The sequence below is a fragment of the Anser anser genome (assembly GCF_964211835.1).
Source record: "Anser anser genome assembly, chromosome: 2".
Lineage (NCBI taxonomy): Eukaryota > Metazoa > Chordata > Aves > Anseriformes > Anatidae > Anser > Anser anser.
The window spans coordinates 145,386,445-145,408,179 of NC_139721.1; the positions used below are offsets into that span (position 1 = coordinate 145,386,445).

The 21,735-nt window shown below is 42.1% G+C and overlaps 1 protein-coding gene across 17 annotated transcripts in view; it reads right to left on the minus strand.

Moving 5' to 3' along the window:
• ABI1 (abl interactor 1) overlaps window positions 1–21,735 on the minus strand; it is an 80,303-nt gene that overhangs the window by 11,813 nt on the left and 46,755 nt on the right. For 4 of the 17 annotated variants that reach the window (XM_083822912.1, XM_083822922.1, XM_083822925.1 and 1 more), the window contains exons 3-8: window positions 18,689–18,865; window positions 8,038–8,052; window positions 7,199–7,299; window positions 3,781–3,921; window positions 1,450–1,550; window positions 197–277 (exon numbers count right to left, since the gene is read on the minus strand). In XM_083822912.1, the coding sequence (XP_083679038.1) occupies window positions 197–277; window positions 1,450–1,550; window positions 3,781–3,921; window positions 7,199–7,299; window positions 8,038–8,052; window positions 18,689–18,865 (616 nt within the window). The remainder of the gene's footprint in view (window positions 1–196; window positions 278–1,449; window positions 1,551–3,780; window positions 3,922–7,198; window positions 7,300–8,037; window positions 8,053–18,688; window positions 18,866–21,735) is intronic. The other 13 variants (XM_083822921.1, XM_083822924.1, XM_083822927.1 and 10 more) reach the window with 5 other exon arrangements.

The following is a 21,735-nucleotide window of genomic DNA, read 5'->3' on the forward strand; positions in this document are numbered from 1 at the left end:
GGCTTTAACCACAGGAAATTAGTGGAGATTAGATTGTTTAAAGAAAAAAAATAATCACCCCAGAATTGATTTGTGTACTAAAATCATATAGCACCCACTACAAATGAAAAAACAACTTCACTAAGTCCATTAGGAAGAGATGATTATTGATTATGCAGCACGACTGCAATCACTTCAGCATTGACACAAGTCTCACCTATCAGACTGCCCATCGGGAGAGGTGGTGGCAGTGGTGGTGCTGGCGGGGCTCCAGGAGGAGGAGGAACAGAAATGTGTGCTAATAAAATAGTTTATATTCCCAATTAGGCCATATATTAAAAAAGCAAATAAGAAAGCATGGGCACATGATAGGCTTCCCAAATAAATACGAAAATTCAACTTGAGTCAACTGGTAATAGCTCAGGCCCTGATCCTACACAGGGTTCTGTATCTGCAGATCTTTATTCCCATTGATTTCAATGGGATGACAGATGATAGTAAGATTCATGCCTATTTGTACCACTGCAGGATCAGAAACACCTGGGAAAAAGAAAGGAAAGCCTACGTGTGCATAAAAAAGTGAAGACTTGCAACCAAGGAACAACGATTTAAGAGGTGCAATAGCATAATTACATTGCACCAAAATTCTGCTATTGTCTTGTACAAATTAATTTTATGTGCTTACAAAGACACAAGTGTAAGCAAGTGTCAGAGTTGGTTTATTATCAAGATAATCCTGCAGTCTACTAGTAAAGAAGGATTCTACACAATCACACAATTCATCATTATTAAAAACAGGAGAACATGCATTTGGTGATGAGAGATCCTTTATGGCTCTCTTTTATTGCTGTCCTAGAGTATAACACTTGTTCTCCTGCCTCTCACAGTAATCTCCCTCATAGCTTAGAAACTTCAGACTGTAACAGAATAAATGACACTGGTGGATGAGTCTGAATTCTACCACTGGCAATTTTTTGTAGGTCATCTTCTGTATTTTATTTGAGGTGAAGACTTTTATTTAATTAAGAACACACACAGAAAATCATTGGCAGATGGTAAATTAGTAGACTATTTTGGAAAAAAAAGATTTCCCATCAAATATGTACTGACAGTTGCTGCTGCTTCTCAGGACACTCAGAAATGCCTACTTGTAGGCAAGGCCTTTGAAAATGTACTGAAGCTTTAAAAGGACATGCTCTTCCCCTTTAGTGTCTCCTGTCCCACGATTGTCTTGTCAATACATAGACAAAGGTGTTTCAGCCATCTGTTATTCCACGAGTGATTGTTCTGTAAGTACTTCTGGTAAAAAATTAAAACTTTAGATGTCCCTCAGCACTCGTAAGTGATTTCCTGACTATGACTGTGCTTCGGGACAGTTTGTCGTCCATTGTGTTCAGTAAAAATTCCCTCTGCAAACACATGACTGACATTACAGCCTTAAGTTAACGTGGGAAGAAGAGCCCCTCATACCTGGTCCAATGGTTGGCGGTGAAGGTGTAGGCACGGCAATGGGAATGCCAATACTGCTGCTTCCACTGTTCTCTCGACTGCCACTTCCTCCACTACTACCGCTACAAAACAGAGGAACATAAGTATTAGCACAGCATTCCTACAAAGGCCTATCAACAGTCACGTTCCTTGTGTGAACTATGCTGGCCTAACTCAATTACAGACTTGAAAAATCCACTTTAAAAAAAACCCTGTCTCCACCTACAATCTCATATAGCTAATCAAGTCAGGATGCATTACACTCCTAATAAATGGAATTAGCTAAGCTGATAAACATCACTACGCATAAAATGTCTAATTAAATGATTTCAGAAATAAAAAGGTAAGCAACCATACTAGTTCTAGGCAATGGAGTAACAACTGCAGGAATAGTTCAAGCGCCTTGTATTAATTAGAAGTATTAGGCTGGGGCTGGAAGAGTTCATGCCTCAACTGTAAATAATTTTTTAAAATTAGTTACACTATCAGCTGAAGGAATCTTTCCTCTGCTCAGAATAGAGCTTGAGAATAAGAACTTTTTAACTGAGATCAGCCATGATGAACCAAGCTGAGCAGACAGGAAATAATTTTATGTGTAGCCAATATACTTTTCCACATACACATACTTTTTACGTACAAAAAGTTTGTTTCTGAGATAGTCTGTAAGGTAACAGTACAGCCAGGTGGCAATTTGTCTCAGTACTGTTTATATGATATTCAAATTCATGGCCAGCAATAGAGGTTTGTACGGAACATACTTCTAGTGAACTACCGAATAATGTTTCTAACACATCTTTCAGAGGCCACATCATCTTTTTTCATTGAGGGAGACAAAAAGGAATCAATCAGGGCTCAGATGGAATCTCTCCTTATTCTTACCCATGAACATTCCTTAGGCCAAGGCTTGAATCTACACGGATTAAATGGATAATACAAAGAAAACGAAGTAGTCAATATGCCTTTAAGCCAAAACACCACTTTAACCCATTCATGCTAATTAAGGAGTACTCAGTGATTTTATAGTTTATTTAAAATTCCTGAGTAGCTACAAATCAATGCTGTCAAGAGTCAAGAACAAATCATTCAAATATATCTTAAGAAAATAACACTGTTACAAAAAGAAAACCAGTGATCTGAAATGGAAGCCAAGATAATTCCTTCAAAATCAGTGTTCTGTCTGCTGAAGACCTTGATCTTGTCACCATGGTTGCGGCTGAATTTCTAACTGCAGTGTACATAAAAAAAGATCTTGTGAGACAAGAGTAGGGAGCATTCACAGTAGCCAGCTAAACAGATTAACAAGATCTTCACTGCAACCAGATTTAGTTGTTACTTAATTCACGAATAGTATTTCATGAACAACTGTGTCCAAAATTCTCTCTCAACCCCTCAATTAGAGACCTCCTGTGTTTAATTGCCTACTGGGAGTTAAAAAATAAATAAATAGGGAAGAAGCTGTCTGAAAAAACTACTATCTTATTTTTAACTACACTGAACTCTTTTATCTGCTTTTTCCCTGCAGTTTGAAGCCTCTGATACAATCAAATTGAATAAACCAAACTTGCTCCAGAGACTTGGAGAAAAATCTAGCCTTGCAATTTGAGAAGAAATTTACATATTAAAAAAGAAAAGAACAAGGTACACATGAACACCTTTCTCATCCTGAAACACACTGCTCTTTCAAAGCCTTTAAGTACGTGGAAACAACTGGCTAATGCCAATACCTGCTAGTAAGTTTAATGTTCTACTTCTATCATGCTGGCACTGATTACAAGCATTAAGTTTTAGCCAAAAGAAAGCAATCAGCTCTTTCTGACTATCTTCATCAGAGCATTTCTAATCAAGAGAAACTTCTCTTTGCAATCAGTGGTCTTGAAAACAACAATAAAAAAAGATATTCTATAAAGCCTAACTGTATTTAGGATAAGATTAACAATGTACCTTTTAATTTAACCCAGTAGGAACCATCAACACCCCACTTCTCAACTGCATAAATTTTTAAGTTTTGCTTATTTTGGGGAAAAAAGTAACACAGAACACAATAAATGAGGTCTGTGCTTATAGAATTGTTAGATTTAATGAGGCTTCAATATAGCACAAAAATGTTTCTGTGTGTTAGAGAAATCAAACAGTAACTACAGTGAAGTTCTGTGCATTAATGGAGTGGTAGAATAACTCACCTTTTGCCTTTTAACAAAAAAAAAAAAAAAAAAGGAAAAAAAAGAGCACAAAAGTTCAAAGCTTTTCTGTGACTTCAGTAAGCAGCAGCATACCAGGCAGGAAAGAATTTGAGTGAGGAAAAAAATGCTCTACCTGTGTGTTCTTGGTCTCTGGTTCAAGGAAGCTGTCCTTCCTGGGCTGTGCTGGCTGCCCAGTCTGGCAGGACTTGTCATGTAATCATTAGGAACTGTTGGCGGTTTGACTGGCTCCAGGGTTTTGTAAGGAGTATTTCGTCTGGTCAAGGAAAAAGATTTGAAGACAAAGATAAATGATCAGACGAGCAAAAGGATAAATGCATGAAAAATCACCTTCAACTCTCTAAAGTGCTCTTACGTAGAAAGATCCACACAAGTTGGCCTAGAGCACATAAACTGATTTAAGAAGCCTAAGCTAAATTTAACACCAAAAATACCTTCGTTGAACTACATACCATACAATAGTTACACCTGCATACTATTCCAGGGTTATCTTTTAATACACTGCATGCGACCAGTTCTTCCACAGTAACAATGTCCTCTTTCTCTTCCTCCCCTCCAAATGCTTAACTGTCCTAAAAGCATTCTTGGCTAAAAGGTACTCAACTCATTAAGACAGGAGCGAGTCTGAAAGATTCGCAGAACAAGTTACATTTGCAATCACCAGTGCTTTTCCTAGCAGCATTGTTTTATGCTGTAATCAAGCATATCACTTAAGCAGATCTTTAAGTGCTTCACAGATCAGCTTCATTGTCTCCATCTTACAGACAAAGAAAGTGAAGCTCGGAGACTTCCAAGGTCACGTAACAGGCTGCATCAAGTCAGAAATGTAACACAGATCTTTCCAGATCTGTTTACCCGACCCGTTGCTGCCTTAAGAACAGTCTGCGCATTGTGCTCAACTGCAGGGCTCCTCGGTTCGCGCTAGTAACTGAGAGATCCCTCGCAAGACACAGGATTTGGCAAAGCACCAGCTAAGAAAAAACAAAAATAGTAAACTACTGGCATTTAATCATTTCTTCAATTACTGATTATAACCGAGCTGGTGAGTTCCATGGCCTCACAGTATTTTAAGAAATCTATCGACTTCCTTTTGACAATATGGAACAAAACAGCACTAAATTTTAACTACAATGTTTTATTATTAAAACCTCTCTAAATAGAAAAACGGAAATATCATAACTGTTTGTATGAGCTATGGTGTTTGTAAATTAGTTTGTCTATACAAAGAACTGCAGATGAGTTTGATGTGCAGACTGCTATCACCCATAGATCTGCCAAAAGAGATCAGTCATGGGAAAAATAAATTTTCGTATTCCAGTTGCAAGAGATAGAGCTCTAAATACCACCAAATAAAATGGTAAGCACGGAAGATCTTAAATGTGCTTCCAACAAAAATAGCTTTGAGAACTAGCGTTTTAAAGTGTTCTCGGTGGAAAGGCAGTGGCAATAGGAAATGCAGCCCCCCAGCTCTGTAGTACTATTTATTTTGCCAATCAGACTTACATATCCTATCAAAAGCAACCCCCTGCTACATCCTCCAGTTCAGCCAAGCTTTAGTTTCTCCTTGTTCTTCTCAACTTCACTGAAGGACTCAAACTCCCAAGCACCAGAGAAGTAAAAAATAATTTCTTTCTGCCGCCCGAGTCCAGTCCTTGCCTTTGTTTTTCTGTCTGCCTTACACGGGGGAGGAGAACAGCTCTGTCCTGGCACAGCCCACAGCTGCCCACCTCACCGTCCCCTAATTCTTGCCACCAGGGAGCTAAAGGCAGCCCAGGGCCGTGCTCTGCTCCAGGTCCCTCACGGTGCAACTGCAACTACTCCCTCCATCCAGCTCCACTCGTTTTGTCCCCTGGTGTATTTCCAGCCTGAGCAGCTCCGACGAAGACCCCCTGCTGCCATTCCTTTCATTTTGCAGCTCGGACCTCGGAGCAGGAGTCCCTCCCTCCCTGCAGCCTTCCTTTGGACAGCCCTGCCTTGGAGGGACGAGCTGTACAATAGGCAGCACGTACTTAAAGGCCCGTGTTAGACACCAAGCTTGTTCTGATTTTACACGCTTATCTCTGGTTTTGTGGATCAAAGGGAGAGGAGTAGCATCCTTGCGGTTTCTAGCAATTTTTTCTGCATATGTTAGGGGAACCAGTCATGCCGATGATATTTCGTGCCTTGGCAGAACGCGGCTGCTCAAGACAAGAGCTTCCTGAACAAGAAGGGCAGATAGAAATCGCTGTACGAGCCCACATTATTCCTCCCCCTCAGCCAACTGCTGCCTCTCGTCAAGCTCATCTGGAAATGACGTTCAGCTGATTAATCCTTATCAGGCATCAGCGGAGGCAACCAAACAGCTCCGGCTTGTTCGGGGGAGCAGGAGAGAAGCAGCTCACCAGTGCATCAGCGCTGCTGTTTCACTGGGAGCGTCCAAGAGGACATGAAAGCCTTCCCCAGCTTCCCGGGGCTGATAAACAACTCTCTCTCAGCCGGGATAAGAGAGACAATTGGAATACTGATTGCGTGCCCTCGAGCAATGGGAATTTTCACAAAACACGCTGAGGAAACCCCTAGGGTAATTTCTCTGTAGAATACACAATAAACACAGCCATCTTGAAGCAGCAAAGCAGCAAATCAGGATTAAAAATCACTAAGTCTTTGACAAAAGCAGTTGCGGCTCCTAATTTTCCTTAACCGTTGCTCCTGTTCTATCTCATTATTCCTCATTTTTCCAGCTCCCCACCTTTTCCAGACAACGTACCTGAAGCCAATACAAGCACACCAGCCAGCTTTACAGCGCCTCAGTCTCCCAGAGCATAAGGGAAATACTGAGAGGGACAAATAGGTAGATCTTGCTTCGGATGACTTCTGGAAGATGGGCATACAGAACGGCGTGGCACATGCTCTGAGCGTTTCAGGTATTAATGCTTTGGTCCCTAGCAACAACTACTTGCTGGCACACAATGATAAGCAGATTTCCCTCCCCACAGGTCCACGGCAGTGAAATTGATGCTACGGTAGGGAACTGAAGTCACAGGGGGACTTGGGAATAGCAGTATCTTTCCTCATTTAAGCATGCAAATAAAAATTCACAAGCCAATGAGAATCAGTGCTGTCCATGTGTTAACGATGCCATGAATTTTGCTGAGATAATTTAACAAATAGGGTATCAACAGCCTGTAATATTGAGAAACAAGCAGACAAAGAACTCCAACAATGAAGTCCTTCCCCCACTGAAGTTAAAACCTTATTGATATTCTCTCATGTCACCAAAGATTTCTGTCCAAAATTCAGGAATAACAACAGTCTTCTCATTCACCCGTATCTGTAATAAATCCTCTCCCTCATGAAAAGTGGCTCTTTCGAAAGGTCACCACGAAAATAAGAGTCAGTGCAGCTGAAAGGGTCTATACAAAAAAAAAGCAATTGCGTTATTTACTAAAGACAATCAGAACTACCATCCATTCCACCTATTTAATAAAACCCCACCACTGGCACAATTAAAACTATATATTACGCAGGAGGCACCAAGCAGCTTTCATTCTTACCCCAGAGTTCCCCGGCCTGACATGGGAGGACTTGGTGGTTTTTGTGTAGGCGGATTTGTTCTTGACAAGGTGCCAGTTCTTGCAGGCTGGTTATTTCCATGCTGAAATAAGGGAAAACATGATTTTATTTTTATAACGGAGCAGCTCTATTATTGACAGTTTTTTGTTTTTTTTTTAAAGTGTAAGAATATGAAGTGAGAATTCCCAGACAGCTGTCAAACAGCAAGTTTTTAGCTACACACAAGACAGACACCAGTATATACAAAGAGTCTAAATACAAGCTTAATGTTATTTTTGCTATTAATTTACAACAGACATCAGAAAGCAAGGCAGTTGACAGGTTCATGCTCAAATCTCTTATGCCTCTTGTCTTTAGGGGGAAGCCACATTTGTGTTCGTCCCCGTTTGAGTGTTAATAATTTAAACCAAACTTTAAGGCTGACAGTACAACACAGTCAGCATGGGCCCAGAATTTCTCAGTTTGCCCCTGCTATTTGACTAGCAGAGTCATTCAGGTTGTCTGGGAAGTCTCCTGCAAAAAAAAAAATGTAAGTGAAGGGAATCAAGGCATCTACTGAATTCAGAGCAAAGCACTACATGTGTTAGAGAAATTAATGTATCTATGTACAAATGCAGATGTCAATGTATCACAGATAGATTGACACACGCTAAACGCTGTAAATAAAACAAAAATCAAGTACAGCATGTTTAATCTAAATATCCTATGGAAAGCAGAGGAGAGCGTAAGAGCGCGCTAGATTTCAGTTTTAATGGCTCTGCAGCCTCTACTATCAGTCACATGAGGCACTGTGGGTCAAAGGAGAAATAACACTTCTTACCTTGGCTTTTAGCCACTTAACGTTGGCAAAAAAGGGGGGAAAAAGGCAGAAATTAATGGCAGGTCCATCACAACTGACAGGACAGGTTAAACTACAGATAATCACATTCAAAATATCATTTCTGCCTACTGATAATTAGCCACATCCCAGTACACTAACAAAGATTTTACTGGCTCACATAGTCCCAAGGCAGAACTTTCAAAGATGAAGCAACCCAAAGAAAAAAAAAAAGTCATAAAAATGAAGCTTAGCTCAGCTTTGATGGATTTGTTTTACAGGTTCCTCATGGCCAGGAAAGGGTTGAAAAGCCCTTTGCTGACTAGTCAAGCCCAAAAGCAGATCAATGCTATTGCAATGGCAACGTGCGCTTAAGAATTTGCTCACAAAACCGCAGTTGCAGCTATACAGTGCAGAATGGGCTGGCCTCTTGTTTTGACACTTAACCTTCACGTGTTTTGAAGAAATCCTAGCTGCTGTGCTGAATGGTAAATAAAGAAAAGGGAGCCCTCGGATGGGATGAGCAGCAGAGCCCTTCACCTCTGGTGTATTGATTGAAACCTGATTCAAGCCAGCACAGCGCTGGCTGCTCAAATCTGTGTTGGCAGTGCTCTAATGATTGTTATTCTGAAATTTTAGCTCTTAGCATCAAGTCATTATGTGACTCCACTCTATCATTTTTACAGCCTTCGTGACTGCAGAGGAGAAAAAATTTGAAAACTTGGCCTCCGTTCTGTAAGGAAGTCATGCCATTTTTTTAATTCCAAGTTGAGTTCTTTAAATTTATTGAGGGGGCAGGGGTGAGGATTCTTCTTTTTGAATGGGGAAAAGGGGTTGTTTCACTGATTAAAAAAACCCCACCAACTACAACATAAAACAATCCTAGTGCTATTTTGGAGGGTGTTTAGAAATAAACTGTCATTTCCAGAACAGGCCTCCTAAGGCGCAGCTTTACAAACTGCAGTTTGCAGGCCTTCTTCTCCTCCAAGATCCACAGACTAGTCCAAAGCAGTTCATGCACTCAGAAAAAAATAATTAAAATACGCTTTATAACGATGTACATATGTGAGATGGATTTCTGATGGGGCCCGCACAACCAGTGAGGAACAGTTGGGATTTACAGATTAAGAGGTTGGAAGCTACTGCCCTGAAGTTATTCATATCACAGGAGCAGACGCCCAAAGCCCAGTCCAAAACCCAAATGAAAAAGCTTAGCTGCGGTAAGTAAACGTGAAGGTCATCCCATTCGCTCCCAGGCTGGGCAGAGGTTCATCAGCGGAGTGGCAGAATTAAAGCATTTCAACCACTTCTGTCCCTACATGCTTATTTTGTGGATAAACACAAAGCTCAGTTTCCAGGACGCCCGGGTACTCTCTCAAGTATTATATTTTTAACTCAGGCTTGCAGCGATGAAATTTGCTTTCCCTTCTTCCAGGAGTATGTGACCCTTCCCCTTACTTCACCAGTTGCCAAGGGCAATAGCATAATACGAGGAATTTGTTAAAAGAAACCAAATAGTGCAACTGTCGCCCTGTCCTCCCTCCCCCAGCAGCCAGACAAAACCCTCACAAGGCTTGCAAGGAAGGGTGGCATGGTTCCTTAACCAGCCTCTGCTATTACATTCGCCTGCCTGAAAAATTTAAAAACAAAAAGCTTCCTCGCTTTCCTTCCTTCATGCGGTGTCGCTCAGCGCTCACGGAGAGTCTTTCCACCCCCTCCTTAATCACTGCTACATTCTGCCTCCGCTGCCGCAGCACCGTGGCTGCATCTAGCACCGAATCTGGCATCCTCATCTCGTCTCCTACCTTCCTCGTGCTAAGCACTGTTCAATTCACTAAATGTGTACCTCGAGTCCAACTCCTGACCTTTGTTCCTGTCTGTATGACTCTGTCAGGTGAGCTTCGTCGCCTTTGCTACCAATTAAATACTACACGGATACACAAACATCCAGGTATTTCTTTATTGTGCAGAAGAGTTAGTAACTGCTGTCACCCTGCTTTCAGTTAGTAAAAAGCTCTGTAGAGTCCTCTGTGCTGCTGTCAGTATAAACAGGAGTCACACGGGCAGGAAAACGCAGAAGGAAGGAACCCAAAGGGAACAGGGACTCTTAGGGGAGAGGAACTCCTGATCCAGAAGAGAGAAGTATGGGAGGAACGCAAATGAATCAAAGCGAGATGAGCCATATGGCTATTTAATCATGGTTACTAAGCTAATTAATTAGGAGGAGCCATTTTCTTGTATTTATTGGCTGAGCTCACGAGGTCAGCCTTGCTGCCTTTCTTGGTCTGAAACCCAAACTCTGCGCTCTCTAAACAATTCAAAAAATCGCTTAGATCTGGGAACGGTTTAGGCAGCAGAGTCTAGACTCGCTATAAACTCAAGAAAAATGGGAAAAAAAGCAGAAAACCAAAAGGAAAAGCAGGCATACGCTCCGTGTGGGTTCAGGCATCTCTCTCCAGCTGCCTCGAGGACAGCCAGCTGGCAGAGCACAACTAGCACCCCCAAACCACCGCATCAGCACCACGAAGGTCAGAGGCCAGAAGGAAGGAAATGGAGGCAGGGCACGAGGAAGAGGCAGCAGGGCACAGGGTTCACAGCTTGAAAAAGGGAGAGACTGTACCGAGAGGGAGCTGTAAAATTAGAGACAGGAGGTGCAAAAGGTTTCAAAAAAGCTTAGTGGGACAAAGAGCAGCACTGAGGGCTCCTGCAGAAGCTGTAAGAAGCACAGCTCCCTTCTCCTGCTAGCTGTATTACTGGAGACGGTCTTCAGCCAGACACAGCATCCTGGACAACGTACATATCAAGACAAAAAGAGTGCACAGGCTTGCTGGGGGCGTTTGTGATGCTGAGGCAGAGAACAAGACATAGTAGGATGCTCCCAGAAACAAGCTAAGTGGTAGGAAGCAGCAGTACTGGCTGGGGTTTCTTGCAAGCATCCTAGCAGAGAGGTGTTTTCAAGACAAGAACAGGACCATTTTGCTTTTCCTGGGAAAACCTGCCAAGCATGTGGATAAAGTTTTAAGGGCTGACACAAATTTAAGAGACAGAAACCATAGGTTCAAGAAAGAGGAGCCAACCCCCCTGCATTTCCAAAAGCAGCAGCAGCACACCTGCAGGGTTTTCACTACCAAGGAGAGTGGGGTGGGCGAGGACTGAGAGCCAGCAGTGGGTTGGAAAGAAGTAATATAACTCAAGTAATGGGCAAAAACAGGTGTTTGTAACAGCCATGCAAGGCATTTAACAAAGGCAAAAGTAAGGCTGCTTTTCTAACTGATGCAGCGACTTCAGAGAACCTGGACTGGGAGTTTAAAATGTGTTTGGACAGGGCAAACGATGCTTTGGGACAGTCAAGTGATGACTCTAAGTGAGAGGCTTACTTGCTTAAGGGAATTGTTTCAGCCTGCTCGATTCCGACAGTCTTAACAGTCCAAAAATTAACTACAGAGAGAGGCGGTACTGCAGGGCTCTGCTGTACGCGGCCAAAGGGACGAGGCCACGAATGGCCCAAGATTCATGACCGGCATAAAAAGGTAGGGGTCTGAGGCAATCCGAAGTATCTGGTAGCCAAAGGATGTCCAGACATCTGAAGGGCTCTGCCGGCTGGCCTCAGGAGGCAGCCATCTACAGAACTGTTTTTAATAGTTTCCATGCCAAGCAACAAGTCATGGGGGAACATTAGTCATGATTCAGGGAACCAGAAAGCTATTATTTGAGTTACAAATTGTGTTTGGAAAACTCCAGTTATGAACACTGCACATAACTCATTTATGTGAGCAAACCTATCTACAAGCACAGAAACACAAAAGGCCACTTGCACACAGGAGCAAAACCCTCACCCCGCTGAAGTCCAGGAAGCTCCTTCCATACGGTTCAGGTGTGAACTTTCAGTCCGAGACTGCAGCGACTTCACATTTCTGTGCAGGTCGGCTGTACCTCCCCTGCTGTATGCTGTTGCTATTTTTCCAGCTCCTGAATTTCAAGAGCCAATTTCACTCTGTACTCTGCCATTCCTAGCATCTCTGAAAGCAGTCATTAAGACTACCCAGGATAAATGCTGACAAAAGGGAAACAAAGGTATAGAAAGTGCTGTTGCTCTAATCTGCATTAATAGAGAGTGTATGGCAAGCTCAGAACTTTAATATGTATATTCTGTAAAAGCAATAACCAGCCTTAGATCTGCTACCTTTGACCAGCAATCACAGTCATCAGCTGCAACAGAAAAGCACATGATTGCTCTTGATGACTCTTTAGCCAACCACCCCTTTTACTTAAAAAGTTATATCCTTCATTAGCCAAGGGAGAATCATCTGGGACATCCCTGCAACAACCGCAGCGGCCCATAACACCTTTTGAAGTGCTGTTATGTCGCTGCAGCTAGGCAATCCAATTGCCCCCCAGGCATCCTCACAGGTTTTTGCACAAGGATTGCCTCCTGCCTTATCAGCGGGGCAGTTTGGGATTTGGAGTAACGCAAGATAATACAACTGGAGCAGGAAAAGCAGCAGGAAGGGTAATTGTACAGGAAGGTTTGGGATGCTTCAGAAGTGGAGACAGTAAAGCACTAGTCTAGAAGTTTCCCCACAGAAATCAAAATAAGGACTTAAGGAGAAGGGCATTTGTGGTCAAAGATGTTTCTCAGAAGGCATCCTGTAGGTAGGCATCAGACACTCAGGGTAACACACTTTTGCCACTAGTTCCGGGCAGTTTTTTAATGAAACTATTCCTGTGTCTGTTTCCTTACTGGAATGGTTCAGAAGTTTTTTTGTTTTTGTTTTCAATCTTGATTTTGTTATAGTCTATTGTAAGGCACCTATTTTGAGAAAAACTTCAGCTCCAAATCAGTATTTCTTTCAAAATTGAATGTGAGTAGGTAAAGCTTCTGCAATTAAATTTTATTTTCTATCTATAATATCTCCTAGTATTATTTGCAACTTAGTAATTACATACCTTTCTGTTAACAGTAGCCAGCTGTAGCTTGTCACTATTCTTTCTCTCCTCTATTTCCTCATTTTTTAATTTCTTTTAGTTTCCAAACTAAGCAGGCAAAAATTTTCAAATCATTTTATTTTAAAATGTTTTAACATATTAAATGGCTGTTAACAGAAAGAAACTATTTCTAGATGATGGACAAATTTAATATCGTTCCCTCAGCAGTTATGGGTAGTCTTGTTCAGAGAAAGATACATCGCATTCCTGCTTTGGAATACCTCAAGCTCTTCGAATTCTTTTAGTTGGTAATATTGAGTAGCTACATTAAATAAGGTTAATAAAAAATATTTTCAAAATTAGAAAAGAGAGACCTCATAGCGTTAAGTTTTCTTTGGAACGAGAAAGGCTTGAAACCTACATCGTATCAGATTGCACGCTTCTGAACTTGAACTATGCACACTTCTGAACTTCCAGTAGCAAGTGCCTGATGAAAAGCGCTCGCTGTCAGCACTCACCCCAGTCACCAGGGCTGGCAGCAGGAAGGGTTACTTTGTCCCCCCAGAGAAGCTTCTTTACCCTACAGCAATATTTACTGTTTGGCCACGACCCGCTGAGTGATGATGTGACAATAATGAAATTACATCCTTTGAAGCACGAGTGTCCGACAGTGGCTAACGCAGGAACAAAGGCAGCAGAGGCTCAGGTTCAGGATCCCTGCCTCACTTTATTTTTATTACAATGACTTATTTAAAAGTTAATACGCACGTGGCCAACACACACAAAGTCTTATCCTAAAGGGAAAGCAGGCACGATTAGGTGGCCTTCCACCCTCACACCAGCACCTCATCTGCATTTTTCCCTGCACAGAGAGGTAATCGCAAGGACTGCAGGTGCCTGGAGCAGGCTGCGAAGCATGACACGGGTGAGAGCAAGACTCCCTGCTGGAAGCTCAGTATTGGTTTGGTAAGCTTAGGCCCCATCCCTACTTTAAGGGTGTCCTTCCAACTTCCATACGTGCATTTTATGGTGAGGAAGTTCCAAATTCTTCCTTCAAACAGCTGAACACAGCTCAAGGGAGTTTTAGAACTGTTTGTTGCATACAGCAAACTCGATCCAGTTACAACTATTAGATGTTCTAATTTAACATGTGTTCAACATTTTTATCTCCTTTACCATAAGTCATCATTTCAACTTCCTACTTTACTGCCATTTTACAGATTGCTGCAATTCCACCTGCCTCCTATTAAAAAAAGGCATTGGAACAAATTCTAAGGCCATCACCAGGGCTTTCAAGGCGGCTTCCAAGCTTCCTCCTCCTTCTCCCCCTTCCTAAACTGAGGATTTTCTGTATGAGTAATTGTATTTGACCTATTTATTTGCTGGCACATTGCTTTTTTTTTTTCCTCCTTTCACAAAAGAAGGGAAAAAGAAGGAAGGAAACGTTAAAGCAACCTCTGCCTAAATTTCAAACCAAGCTCTCTACACAGGAAGGTGGGCTCTCACATCACAGCAGTTACTCTGATTTACCAAGAATGACTTCAGTTACATTCCCTTATCCCCAGAGGGTGACAGCTGAGCCACTACTTTGCAGACTGGCACAAACACTTGCCTGTGTGTTTCTTGGAGCTATCTACACACAATATTTGTGTAGCAAGGGAAAGCCTTGTCTCTAGAAAACAAATTATAAAATTGTTTTGTCCCGATTGTGACTGATGCTAGCCTTGACTTCACAGGCACACATATTAAAAAAAACAGCTTTACTCCCTATGGGAATTTCATCCATATCAGGCCTTCCAAAAGGAATGGTAGGGAGTGAGGAGTCAGCACAGCTTGGGGCTGCTGTGGAGTTTCGGATTGAAGGAGAAAGCACCTTAGCAACCCTAGGATAGTCTGCAAAAGCTTTTCTGTCAAGATGCTACTGGAGAGGGTGCTAGGAAACTGCACTGCCTTCCAAGGAGGTTTCCCACAGCAGGGCAGAAACCTGCTACAGAGAGCAGCTGCCTACCACCACCACCTGCCCCCTCCCCATCAGCTGCCTCACAAAAATTGCTGCCTGCATGCAAGAGGCGGGCACGTAGAGCCCTCCTCCGTGCCCCAAGCACAAGTTTCTGCTTTTGTGTCCCCTCTACATAGCCAGGAGAAGCATTACAGAGAGACAAGGAAAACAGAGTGTTCCTATAGAAAATGTACAGGGGAAGCAGGTATTTACTCTGAAGATTACCTTTTTTTTTTTTTTTTTTTTTTTAAGTCTGAGAGGTTTTGTTTATATTTCATTTATTATTTTTACATAAAACAGTTCCAGATCACTCCTTAAAATATACTGCATATTCTAAAGACATTTTCACCATCCGAGATCAGTATTTCTTGAAATAAATAAAAGCAGGAACAGGATACAATCCAGCCTGTATCTTTGATCCCTCTTCCTTGTATTTTCTCCTTTCAGTTTCTTTATCAAATCCCATACCAAACCACCAAAAATAGTCCTATTAACAGCAATAAACCATCATCTATGTATTTCAAAGTGCTGCATAATTTTTAGTTAATACTAAATGTCAAAGTATGTGTTGTACTTTATTGACTGTTGCACAGCAGGGATCATCAAGGACCTCCAATTAGTAAAGCTGAAAACTCAAACACTTTTTTTCCACCTAGAAAAAAACACATGATTCCTAGGCCTTAGTGGAGATGTTGCTGCCTATCAACCTGGAGAGAAATTGTCTTACTTTCTTGACCATAGTCTGAAGTATCTTCTAGGACCACTGTTGGCATGACAAAGCTTGCAGTGCAGTTTCCTGTATGCTTCTAATTCGTATGTGCAAGAGACAACCCAGCCTTTCAGCATCACTAGCTATTTGTGCTGACTTCCAACAGGACCTGATCCACCAGTTTCTGAAGTTATTTTGGTTTGACTTTCTTAAAATAGCACTGTCTACATCTAGGTTTGCTACTTCCTTTAGAGCTTTGCTTTCCTTTAGAGCTGTGACCTGTGTCACACTCTAGTAATCCCAGTAATATGCTGGCTAAATACACGTAATTATGTCATTCACTGTCTCAGCCCAATCTTCTCAACAATGTGTCCAGTGAAGGTCAAACTGATGAAGGTGTCAAACATGTGACAGCCATCTTAAACTACCTACCTGAGGCCTGACGAGCAGCTTGTTTCATTTGTTTAAGATGTCTACATACTAAATAGCAACATCATCTTTCTACTCACTGCTTCATGCTCCCCACAGTAGGAAACAGGCTCAGGCACATCACTCAGGCAATCAATGTCGCATTAAGATACTAAACTGGGAGGATCTGTTCACTCTGTCAAGAGTACAGAGGCCTTGCAGAGATCTTGACAAATTAAGAGGGCTGTGCAATCACCAACTGCATGAAATTTAACGAGAGCAACTGCTGGATTCTGCACCTGGCAAGGGGCAACCCCGGCTGTACACAGCCTGAGGGACGAGAGGCTGGAGAGCAGCCCCGCGGAAAGGGGCCTGGGGGCTCTGGGGGAGGCCGGCTGGCCACGAGCCAGCGGTGTGCCCTGGCAGCCAGGAGGGCCAGCCGTGCCCTGGGGTGCGCCAGGGAGGGCATAAAGCTGTCAGAGAGCCTCCGAGGGAGGGCTGCCGAGGTGGTGAGGGGTCTGGAGGGGAAGGCGTACGAGGAGCGGCTGAGGGCCCTGGGTTTGCTCAGCCCAGAGCAGAGCAGGCTGAGGGGAGGCCTCATGGCGGCCTGCAGCTCCCTCACGAGGGGAGCGGAGGGGCAGGCGCTGAGCTCTGCTCTCTGGGGACAGCGACAGGACCCGAGGGGACGGCATGGAGCTGGGACAGGGGAGGGTCAGGCTGGGTGTGAGGGAAAGGTTCTGCACCCAGAGGGTGGTCGGGCACTGGGACAGGCTCCCCAGGCCAGTGGCCACAGCACTGAGTCTGACAGAGTTCAAGAAGCATTTGGACAATGCTCTCAGACACATTGTCTGATTTTTGGGTGGTCCTGTGTGGAGCCAGAAGTTGGACTCAATGATCCTTGTGTTGGGTCCCTGCCAACTCAGGATTCTATGATTCTATGTTTCTTACTCAAAAAAACAAGAACAAGATATAATTTCTAGCTGACTTATGAGTTGCTCCTTTGGTTATTACTGGATACTGTTTCACTTCTGAACAGATCAAGTTTGTAATACAGAATTAAACCACTAAGAGTTAAAAAAGCTTTATTAAAATTATTCCATAAGACCTGCCCAAAAATAGGTAAACAGCACTCTTTTCCACTCTCTGAATAAAAAGGGTCACATTAATAAAGATGCTAGTATTCCTAAGAGCAGGTAGTCATATTGGAAAATGCAACTGCTACAGCTTAACAACGTCAGTATTTAGGGATCAAGTAGTTTGTTTTGAGCCTGCACAACACAAGTAGTCTTTGAAGCTGATGCTTTGCTGCACTAACAATAATTATTCTATTAAAAGAAAAAAGTCTTCTACAGCACCTGAACCCTGGAGCACTTAAACGTAGAAAACAGTATCCTGATGTTGAATTTGTGGATTCCTGAATTTTCTATTCACTGAGCTCTCTCCTTGCATGCGGGCAGAAAAGTCGGTCTGACTCCAGTGTTTCTATTCTACAGCTATTCAAGAGGCTTATCTTTCGGGCTTCTTCATAGGATTGTGCTCAGTCCAGTCCATCTCAAATTAATAGTGTGAAAGAGTTACAGATTTAGTACAGGTTTGGCTACCAAAAAATAAATCTAAAAAAAAAAAAATTTAAGTCAGGTAGTTGAAAGCCACTACATTAATTCATAGCCTTGAGCTGTCATGGCATAGAGATGCTTTTTAAGTTGTGTTGGAATTGGACTCCTCTAGGCATTCACAGGGTTACTACAATGCAGGAGATACTTTGGCATTCTTCTGCATTAATTCTGAAAGATCTGTTCCTCAAGAGCTCAGCCATTCCAATGGCACTTGAAGGGCTGATCTAGCTGCTCCGACTGACCAGAGTACATCTAGCTTTAGAAGACACACAGGTCTTGAATAAAAGCTTTTTAATTCCATTCAAGGGAAGACTGTTGTGAACTGAATATACCTGAAGGCCTGCTCTGGGGGAATGCACGGTTATTATTTGCTATGAAAAGATGTCCAGGGAGCAAAGGGTGTTATAGTAATTCATTTTAACCATGGTGATTTCACAAGATGTAGACGTTAATTTATGAAAGGTTTGATTTAGAGAGAAGAAAAATGAGGCTGCCAAAAGCACAAATGGGAGAGAGATATCAAAAGCCACTGAAATTTTAATACCAACTATCTGTCCCCCCCCGTTCCCACTTCCCCCTCTCCCCCCCAAAAAAAACCACTAGCCAGTTTCCCTATAACAGGTGACTTATTTGTCTCAGTACTTTAAGAAATAAAGGGAGTGGCAGAGACAATTTAATCAGGGGAGGAAGTAGTGAGAATTTTAGCAGTCAGTCATGTCTTTTTTTTGACAAGTCACTAAGCTAAGATCATGAGCCAGTATTTCCAGACACTGACTACCATAGACAGTCACAGGGTTATGGCAAACATTGCTCAAAAAAAGTCTCATTGTAAAACAATCTATTCTGTTATTGAAACATTTGCATGTGGGAGTGTATCAAACCCACAGTCCTTCCTACCATAAGTGAGCTAAACATTCTTATGTCAGTAACATTCTGCCCCAACCCTATCTCCTGGTCTGTATTACTTGGAGTCCTGAAGTGTCCAAGTATTCTTACCTTTACGCCATGGCCAACATCATCCAGCACCGTGTAGTCTATAGGTTTTCGAATATACCTTACAGGACGCTCCATGTTCGCTGGCGCTATAATTTTGTGAGTTCTCGATGTGTTCTTATTGGTCGTCAAAATGCCTATCTCTCTGCGAGCGACCTTTTCTTTATGGATGTCCACAGTCTAGATTGAAAACAAGAAAGTACGGGTTTCTTTAGGCATTTGTTGTTTTCTTTTCAGAGCTATCTACATGTTTAGGCTACACTATTAGACAAAGATTCTGAACTGTGTTAATGCTGCTGGAAGGATGCCAGATTATTGACGAGATGAGTTTAATCTACATGAACATTGTTTGAAAATTACGCTTTAATGAAATAACCAATATTAATAATAAAATTACAATTATACATTACTGCTTTGATGCTCTAAAGACACTATGCAGATACAGTATGTGCAGATTAACCCTTGACATTCTTATGAGTGACAACAGCAATAAATTACTCCCACTCCCCAGCTGGGAAACCAGGACAGACAAGCTCAGCAGTTTGCCCAGAGCCCCAGAGGGGGACTAGGCTTGAGAAGTCTGCGAGGTAATTTCTTTCAGCAGAGCCATCAGTGCATATCAAATAACAGTGTGCAAAGGGAAGGACCAATCTCAGCACTGACACTAGTCTCAGTCACACTGTTTACAGCACGTTTACTGAAAGAATAAAATGGAGCCTTAGAGATGCAAGTAAGGGAATATAACTGCCACACCCATGTTAAGCTCCATCATTATATTAGGAAATTCCTAAAGAGACAAAGAAAGGTCAGCCCTGCATTGTGTGAAGGATCATACTAGGCTTCGCGTACCAGACGCGTGCTTCTACATGCAAGATAACTGCTGCTTAAACCCTTCTTGAGGTAGAACAAATACAGATCAAACATCAGATGGACATAGCAAATCCCACCTCTAGGAAGCCTATTTCAAGGTCCAGGGATTTAATTTACTGGTTTAAGTAGTTACCAGAACCTCAGGATCTCATTGCTGAAGACGGTACCTGACAAAAACCACCACTCTAAGTCACTTTGAAGAAAACCTATTAAACCATCACTTTTTCCACTAAGGAAAATAATTCTTAGTCTGTGAGCGTCGATTTCTCCTGAACAGACAGAGCGTCAAAGCTCAGAAAAAAAAAAAAATTCTTCACCCATCAGTACTGGTTTGGGTACATCTCTAGAAATGCCCTAAGCTAAAGTGGATATTAGCAAGAGCAAGGTTTTGTTTAGTGAAGCAGAACCAAAGATGAAGCACAAAATTAGTTTGTGTTTCACTCCACATGAGGCAGGATGAAAAAGAAAAAGGTAAGCATCGAGGAAATGACCATTTCTAATTTCTAGAAAAGTCAGCAGTGTTCAGAGTTCACTATCAAATTCCTTCAATTGATAACTCTTCTACCCCCCTCTTTTACCCTCTCTTTACCAAGTGTATACACTCTCATACTGTTTAATTTTCTTAAGTATAGAAAGAAATTCTTCAACAGCTTTAGTACACGGCATTGCAGATTGCAAGTGGGAACACAAGTGGAGAAGCATCTAAAAGCAGTGATATCGAGCAAGCTTGTTTTCACAGCTTAAAGCTAAATAATAGACAGCTTGTAACACTGCAAAAGGGTCTTACTTTGAAAGGTAAGGAATCATAACAGAAATAAAAGTTCTGACTTTTCCAGAGCAATGCAAGACATTAAGTGTGTGTCTGCATTAGCTTTTTTGAAGTAAGTTAATTACATACCCCAATGAAGTTTTGGAAGCTTTGGGTCAAGCTTCATTGTTCTAAATACTCATACCCTGAAAAAATGCCAGTCAGGGTGGAAAGAAAAAAAAAACAAAAAAGCACCTTTCTAAATTAGACAACCCTAGACACGAAGCATTTGTCATTACATCAGTATCAAATACATCAGCCACTGCACCCACGTTCGTTCTGGAAGCCGATTTCACAGAAGACAGAGCAAAGACTTAAGAACAAGACTACCTGTGTTTCTTCCACTCAAGCTATTATTTGTTCTTTTCCTTTTAGAGACTGAAATGTGTTAGTGCTGTCTTTTAGTTGGCTTTCAGCAAGATCAAGAGCCATTATTTGAGTATTCTGCTACACATTCTTAGATCATCTCTCTTCCAATTCCTCTGTACAACTTGAACCCTTTTGTTCAGTGAGCCACTCAAATGCAATGCCTCAAACTATCTTGCAGAACTCTAAGGTGCAACTCCTCACATTTTTAATACATGAGGACTGCACAGGTAAAAAATAAACACTTCAAAGTCACCTAAACAACACGGGATGCCACAGAGAATGTTATCTTAAGGCACACACTACAGGGTCTTAAAAGAGGACGTTTTAAAATGCTACTGTGCACACTGAAATTCATAGTTTTACTTCACTCATGAGCAGAATCTGTTGCTACTAATAAATTAATTTTTGTTCAGTGTGGACAAAAATGCATCTTTATACTAAAAGTTCTCTTAATGTTGATGGCAAAGAAAAAAACCAAAGCTCTTCACAGTACAAAAACATGCATCTTTTCCTAGCAGGTGGCTCATGAAGACTGACTTTTCCTCCCTGCAATGAACAATGAATTCCATAAATTACTAGAGCAGAGAATAAGAGATTTGCTGCTCAAAGCAAACGAGACTGCAGCTCTTACTTCCCACATCTGGTACACTAGAAAAGCAAGGTGGTGTTTTGCCCTGTGCAAAGCCAAGGCTCCAAACATATGCTTTGCACATAACAATGCATGTGAATTGTTGCGTGCTCAGCAGACAATACAAAGCGCAATAGTTGTTCATTTCTGTATTTGTATTAATTTGCTTGATGGTGATGTGGAAGTTTATCGTTTAGTCATAGGCAACAGAGCCTTGATTTTTTCACTTCCAAAAAGAAGAAAAAGCCGTTTCTAGGAGGATAGCATAGCTGTCCAGCCAGACAACAGCTAATTCCCAAGTGAGACAAGCCAAACACACCGGGTAACAGCCAAACCAGGCCATCCTGAGCCCTGGCCACAGCTGGCACCTGCAGC